Source organism: Eleutherodactylus coqui, chromosome 1 (assembly GCF_035609145.1).
Source record: "Eleutherodactylus coqui strain aEleCoq1 chromosome 1, aEleCoq1.hap1, whole genome shotgun sequence".
Lineage (NCBI taxonomy): Eukaryota > Metazoa > Chordata > Amphibia > Anura > Eleutherodactylidae > Eleutherodactylus > Eleutherodactylus coqui.
Genome location: NC_089837.1, coordinates 290919446 through 290927122, shown reverse-complemented (window position 1 = coordinate 290927122; position 7677 = coordinate 290919446). Strand labels below are relative to the sequence as shown.

The 7677-nt window shown below is 45.4% G+C and overlaps 1 protein-coding gene across 1 annotated transcript; it reads left to right on the top strand.

Annotated features, from left to right (window-relative positions):
* Positions 1 to 2807: 2807 nt before the first annotated feature.
* On the top strand, positions 2808 to 7347 carry HMGN2 (high mobility group nucleosomal binding domain 2). The gene is made up of 6 exons (XM_066573033.1): positions 2808 to 2963; positions 4085 to 4129; positions 4522 to 4551; positions 4655 to 4708; positions 6649 to 6744; positions 6816 to 7347. Exons 1-6 carry the CDS (start codon positions 2949 to 2951, stop codon positions 6849 to 6851), a joined length of 276 nt encoding a protein of 91 aa, XP_066429130.1. The 5' UTR covers positions 2808 to 2948; the 3' UTR covers positions 6852 to 7347.
* Positions 7348 to 7677: the final 330 nt, after the last annotated feature.

Here is a 7677-nt window from a genome sequence, read left to right as displayed (position 1 = left end):
TGGTTGGTTTCATTTACACCAATACCTCATACAGGAGTATCTAGGAATCCTTATAACAGTAGCACTGGTCCTATACAGAAAAAATAATCAACCAATATATAGAGAGGAAGTAGAGGGTGAAAATGCCCAGATTAAAACATAACTTTTAATTGTACAAAGCTAATCTATATGGTGCCTTAACGAATCACGGTAATAGGTATATAGATACAGCAGGCCAAAGGAAGCACCATCAAATATCACGTGTCACGCCAAGGAGAAACATTGGCACATCTATAATAATGAAATAAACATCACAGCCATAAAAGTCACAAGACTCACTGACACAATGGAAACCAGTGATAAATAAAGTGACAAGTCAGAATGGTCTTACGGCTCCTGGAGAAATGCCCGTATTTCTGGACATAACTCGTCATGTATAGTGGTGGTTGACAACAGGACTCTTCCTCTCTGGAATGAACAGGATGGGAATGGGACCAATCCAAAACCACTGTCCCTAGTTATACCTGATAAGTGTATCCCCGTAACTGGCAGTATGAGGGCGATCACCCTGAAAAGCGTGACCCCTAGAATCCCTCTATACTAAAGGACCCTATTATGACACGTGATATCTGATAGTGCTTCTTTGGGCATGCTGCATCTATTTATTATTGTGATTTGTTATGGCATCACATATTTCAGCCTTGTATAATTAAAAGTTATGTTTTAATCTAGACATTCACACCAATACTTTATGGCAAAATTTGGGCCAACATTGTTGTACATTAAGCCACTCCCCCTTTCCCACTAAGCCACGCCCCACATTACCATTGGCTTAAAAAGTGTCTGCAACATAAATTTAGCGCATGACACATACTACAGTTCTTTGGTGCATGTAGTATATCCTCCCCACTGTGTTCAGCGCACAAAGGGGAGGATTTATCATCACGGAAGCTTCGATGCCTCTGTTCTTCCTTCTCTAGTTTGAAATACAATAAATGTATCAAGTGTTGCACAATGTTAATAACATCCGTTACATTTTTAACTATGTCTAGAGATGTTCCTACAGTTTTTAGGTAATATTGTATCTTGACGCCACCAGAAATACTGGCAAAGCCAAGATACAGGCTGTTTGACTTATGGTTGACACCCCCTGTTGCTGATTGGCTGCCCCCGTCTGCCCATGCACATCCTCACAGGTCCTGTAGCCAGTGGTGGCCTCCCTGCAGCGTAGAACCTTATGCCCTCTGCTCCCTTGCAGCGGTGCCTCTTCCTAGGACCTGGTACATGCTCGAAGAAGGTGACAGGCAGAGTTCGGCATTTCTGAGCGCTGCCCATGCTGGAAGGGCAGAGCCGCTGATCGTCACTGGTAAGCGGCCTTCAGCAGTGGTGACCGGGGAAGCGCAGTGTAATGAGCGGTGCGGGTACAAAAAGGGAGCGCTGTGTAATGTCTAATGAGCGGGGAGTGCAGTTGAATGGGGGTGGGGCGTATTGTAATGAGCGGGGACTGCAGTGTAGTTAGCGGGGAGCGTAATGTCATGAACACTGTAACAGACGAATTCCCACGTAATACAGTAGAAGTAAAACTAACAGGAATCCGTAAGCCTAACCCTGCAGGTCCAGCAAAAAGCTATCCAGATGCTGCTGCTAGGATTTTCTTCAATGTAGCCAATCGGAAGCTGGGGGCGTTCTTGCTTCAATGCCCTGTCAAACCCCTAGCTTCCGGTGGCGGCAAGATACAATAATACGCAGTTTTTATGCCCCCTATCTACTGGAGTGAGATTGCACAAAAATTCTGTGACTAAAGAGACTTTCACCTTCTCTGAGCCCCATTAGCTAAGCTTATGGGCTAGAAGTTGGCGACTTGTTGAGTCCAAGGATGTGGACTTACCTCTCCTGTCGTCCCTCCGGTGTCAGCACTGGAAGCTGCAGTGCATTGAGCGGCGCTGCTAAGTAGTCTGCCCGTTATAAAAGTAGACCAGGCAAACTAAATGCTGCTAAAAGCTCTGACACGGGGGGAGGGAGGGGGAACAACAAGGGAAGCAAGAAGAACACTTACATCCCTGGACTCAGCGGGTCACCTACTTTCAGTCCATAAACTCACCTAGAAGTAGTCCCTTTAAAGAGTTGAAATTTCATAAAAACTTCACTCCACTCAAATCCCTCCCCCTTTTTTAGATACTTTTGAAGGGTGGAGACGTGTAACCTTCATTCTTTGTGCTGAAAATCTATAGTAAGGTGTCTAAACTGGTTAGCAGCAAAGGCAGATGTGCCTCTACAGGCTTCCCCTTCTGTCCATTTTAGGGCTTATTCACATGGCTTGCCCCTCTCAGACACAAGGTGGCCACATCGGCCGGGGCTCTCGGGGGCTCCACTACACGCGCTGCTGTTCTCCTCCATTTAAACAGACTAATATAAAATACACTGCCCCCCCCGATCCCGTATCGTAATATCTTTATTGGCTATCAGAAGTGTGTGCTGCTGCTGCGACAAGGGCGGCATGGACGCTGCCGTGTGACTAAGCCCTAAGATTCCTAGTTGCCCACGACTGCACCGCCGCAGTGCACGCTACACGTCTGCTTATAGCATAGGGGGCCATTTATTGCGTTCTCGAGTCTCGTTTGTTTTCAGCGCCTCTGCCGTTAGGACGCCGCCTGCTACAAGTAATGGCTCTGCTGGCTGCACCGCCATCCTCTGCGCGCCTTTTTCTTCTCCCTCTCGTCCTCCACACGGCCACGCGAGCTCTCCCCCCGCCCTGCGCGCGCCTGTCTCCTCCTAGTTCCCTTCCAGACGGACCCACCCACGTGTCAAACCCCAGCCAATCAGGTAGAACGCAGAGCGCGATCCGGATTTGACCGGTCGGATTCCGGACCGGGTATAAAAGCAGAGAGCGGCGCTGGGATTCGTTTCATTCCCTGGAAGACGCGTTTGGACGGTTGTTGTTGGCTGTGTAAGCGACTAGACTAGTCACAATGCCCAAAAGAAAGGTAAGGATAATGCGTCACCGCGTCCCTGGCAGCGCAGAGCGGAGGCACCGCCGAGCGCCAACTGCTCAGGGAAGCGGCTGACACCATAATGGCGGAGACTGGAGCCGTACCTCTCGTGGGCCAGTCAGGCCGGCTACAGAGAGGCCGCCGGCTGCACACCGGGCCACAACGCTCGCCGCGTCGTCTACAACCCCTTCAGCACCGGCCGGGCATTAATTAAGCGGCTGTTTAAACAGTAAAGCGCGGGAAGTACGGGGAGGGGCGGGGCTTCCGCCAAAACAACGGCGCGAACCTGCAAGAAGGGAGGAGTCGTAAACGGCTTCGTTACGGAGGTGGAAGGGTGGGGTGCAGGGGGGGTTAATGCTGGAGCCAGGCTCCATGTTTGCTCCCTCGAGGTGCTCGCGGGTTGCCATAGTTATTATCGCTGGTAGCGGGCCGGAGTGAGCGGCGTCTGCGGCCACCCTGCCTTATGTGCGGCGTGCTACACGTGGGAGACGAGGAGCAGGAGGATGATCTCCCCGCAGTGTAGCTCCTCTGCTCGGGAAGCTGCTGCGAGAAATGGCGCCACTTTGTTGCCATCTGTGAAGTTCCACGAAAGTTGCGTGTCCTTTAATAACGGAAGGCTGTAGCGCCCCCTATAGCATTTTTGGCATAGGGTAAACGATTTTTTTTTTCTTTTTTTTTTGTATACCGACTTCTTTAGTGCAAATAAATGATAGCAGTAAATGTATACAAATGGCCGTGCTGTGCCCAGAATGCAGAGCAAGACAAATAAATAACAGGTTTCTGGCTACATTGTTAGATCTGCTCGGAGCTCCATCTGGTGGCTTCTCTTTTATCCTTAGTCAAAATTAAGAACTGATATTGGTACAATTAAGAGCTTCCTAATTTTCTTAGATGCTTTCTCCTTATTTGTAAGACTAAAGGGTCACCAAACTGCACTGTATTTGGCTGTATGGCCAGAGTCGCCATGTATCCCTAAACTAGCTGTGAGCATGTAACTTGGTTACATGTTAGTTAGTTGGCTTACCCATATACATGTATGCTGATGTGTGGCTTGCCATGTGTAGAAGTATTCCTTATACAAGCTCCCCACCTAACTTGCATGTTTTATCTTTCAGGCTGAAGGAGACTCCAAAGTGGAAAAGGGTAAAGGTAAAGATGAGGTAAGATGCATTGTTTATGGTACTTGTCTACATATTTTTTATTTAGAGTATGTTCACAAATAGCAGAAATGCTGCAGATTTTCCGCAGTGGAATTGGCTGTGGGAATCATGTACAGTACCTGAACTGTAAAATGCTATAGCTCATGTTGTAAACATAATTTGACCTGCAGTGTGGCTTTTAAATCCATGGCATGGTAACTTATGCTGCGGGTTTAACCTCTTCAAATCATGTATATAACATTTGGGTTTTCATGCAAATCTGCAGTGTAGTGGAAATTCTGCAATGTGTGGACGTACTCATGGTTTCTCAAAGACTTCCAATCTGTAAACTTCAGTTTATTACTAGTGTCTATCCTAACTAAACGGATTACTAACTTATTCTTTGCGTTTAGCCACAGAGAAGATCTGCCCGTTTATCGTCTGTAAGTATACTTATATTAAAGACACATCAAACATCAAGGCACATTTATGTAATCGTATACTTTTTATTGTTTTCATTTCTTTTTTTTTTTTTTTCTTTTTCAGAAGCCTGCCCCTGCAAAACCAGATCCAAAACCCAAAAAGGCAGCTACTCCAAAGGCAAGTAGAGAACTTTTGTCAAATCTAAGGTGTAATCCGTTTTCATTAAAGTCCAGTTGATTTACAGATTATAGCTGTAAGTGGCTCTCATGCTACACAAAAGTGATGCATCTAATTTTGATTGGATGTGTGGCCACTTTCCATTTAACCTTAATAGAATATATTTAAATTACATGGTGTGCTATAGGAACTAAAATGGGATTTTTATTTTTTCCACTTTGCCGCCACTTTAAAAAAAACTTGATGTTTTCAGGTAATTATATCATACATTAAACAGTACCAGGGAAAAGTATAATTCATCCTGCAGTAAATATCCCCCTAATCCCATTGTACTTGGTCCCTTCGTTTACCTGGCACGTGAGGGGGTCGGCTCCTGCGCGCTCACACCAACCTGGCTGCGTATAGAGTCCAGAGTTGACAGCGAGTGCGCAAGCGCGCCGGGAAGGGGGACACACACACACTCAGTCGACTCTCCAAGGACGGCAGAGGTTAGACATGGCCAGGCCAATCGGTGCGTCACTTGTGACGTGTCGACCACTGATCTGGGCAGCAGGACTTGCCGTCCAACAGTGGTCAGAGCAGGGGCGGAAGCTGGAACTTTGCCAGCTTCTGCCCTGTGATCAGACTGCTGCCAGAGGGAGAGAAAACCAGCAGGTTCCTGGTGACCGACCCCTGTAAGGTGCAGGTGAGTGTGAATTTTTTTCCCTGACAGAACCCCTTTAAACTTTTAGTGGGAAATTTCTGATATAGTGCCTTATGACCATACCATGTCTTCACAATTTTAATGAGCAGTTTGATGTAAAATATAGCTATATCAGTTATGGGAAATGCTGCTAGAACAACTATAACTGTTTTATGTTTAAAGTAGCAATATGACTTACACATTCTTTATTATGCTATGGGATTCCATAAGGGGGTTCAATCACAGGTGCTGTAAACTGCACTGTGATGGAACCCCATTCATTTGCACTAGTGAAACAGATGTCATTTTGGTGTCTGTTTTACAAAAGTTCTGTTTCCACTGCTAGCAGAATATTGCAGTTGATCTCCGCTCGTGGGCATGGAAATGCATTTTTCAATGCGTGTCTTATGGGCTGTATTGCATGTGCAAATACAGCTGTGTGCATTATGCCTTCCTGGCCCGTGAGTTTGACACATTCTAGTTCAGGTTGACAGATAACTAGGAGTGACTAGTGAGGATCCAGTGGTCATGGTACACATTGGCACCAATGACAGAGGTAGGTGGAGGGTCCTTTAAACTATTTTAGAAAATTGGGATGTGAGCTTGGTGCAAGGACCTACAAAGTAGTTGTCTGAAATACTACTTGTACCATGTGCCACACTAGAAAGGCAGAAGGGAGGTCAGTGAGGTGGTAAGTAAACAAGTGGCTCCAGAGTTAGTGTAGGAAGTAGGGGTTTGGGTTCCTGGAGAACTGGGCTGACTTTGCTGTTGGCTACAGGTTCTACCATGTGGATGGGCTGCATCGCAATAGGGAGGAGGCAGCTGTGCTGGGGAAGAAGATGGCTAGATGCCTAGTTTACACACGCTAATCAGTGTCTAATTGTGAGGGAGAAGATGGTGTAATGAAAAAAATGCTGTGGTAATGCTGCTTTCACACTGTCTCGGTGGTCTAGCACTGGCTTCACTTCTTTCATCCTTCATGTAGTAAACTGCATGCGGGAGAAAACCAGGATGCCACCAGAGGAGAGAATGCAAGCCAGACTAAAGAGGTCCAAGTATCTCATACTCTTCCCCTATGGTGCCATCCTGGCTTCTGCACTCATGCAGTTTTTTGCATGGAGGAATGTAACCAGTGCTGGATTTGCTAAAACATAACCTGAAACCAGCCTTGCTACTGGACCACCAGCACATCACATGGAACTGCATTTAAACTGGGGCACCAAAGCCTAGCATTAATTGCATTCTCGTTGACTTGTAGAAGGCGGACAAAGGTCCCAAAGGCAAGAAAGGAAAAGCAGACTCTGGAAAAGATGCCAGCAATGCTTCAGAAAATGGAGAGGCAAAGGCAGATCAGGTTTGTATTTGTAAGCTTTCTTGTAAATATTTCTTGTCATTATTATAATAACTTTCTGTTTCCTTTCCCAGGCGCAAAAAGCTGAAGCTTCTGGAGATGCCAAGTGAGCGCTGTGAATTTTGATAACTGTGTACTTCTGGTGACTGTACAGTTTGAAATACTATTTTTTATCAAGTTTTATAACAATGCAGAACTTTGTTTTACTTTATTTTATGCTTGTTGGCACATGATGCTCTTATGGGATTGTTTTTATTTAATGGGAGTGGAGTGGCAGTTTGCTCTCTGCTTGTTTTTAATAGATGCTTTAAGCCTCACTCTTGCTTTATATTCCCTCCATGACATTGACATGTTTTAACTGTCCAATCTTAAAATAATGAACTGCTCATGGTCTATGGTTTCACACCAGTAACATTGACGATGAGTCCTATCTTAAGTTTTCTCCATCCTCCTGAAATGTGAAGCATCTACCCTTATGTTGATGGTTTTTTATAGTGAGATGTATTCTGGGGTTTGGCAAAGTGGCCTTTTATCCTGTTTTGTCCTGCCTGATTTTGCAATGCCTGCTAATTAAAATTGGAAATAAATTTCAGACTGTTTGCTGAGTTACACGTGTCAGTTTTCCTTAATTACCAGAAACTAGGAGTCCTCCATTAAAATGCAGCTTTGTAATGAAGCTATTTTGAAAACGGTCTTTCTGGCTTCAATTATTCCATGAGTTGTATGAAAGGGTTGTTGGGGGATAAATTGTGTTTCTGTGTTTGTTTTTTTTATAGTAAATGCCTGCATACAAATGTGTGTAACCTTGTATAGCCAGAAAAAGACTTTTACAGAAGGCAAAGGATGAACACCCCTATAGATTATGTAGAGTTGGGAATGCAAGCTGCTGAAAAGAGAAGCTCGAGCTACAGTGTGTAACAGGGCATATCTCACACT

Coding starts and splice junctions, on each gene's coding strand:
- HMGN2 (XM_066573033.1), top strand. Junction 4,552..4,654: donor GATCTGCCCGTTTATCGTCT/GTAAGTATACTT, acceptor TTTCTTTTTCAG/AAGCCTGCCCCTGCAAAACC. Junction 4,709..6,648: donor AAAAGGCAGCTACTCCAAAG/GCAAGTAGAGAA, acceptor GTTGACTTGTAG/AAGGCGGACAAAGGTCCCAA.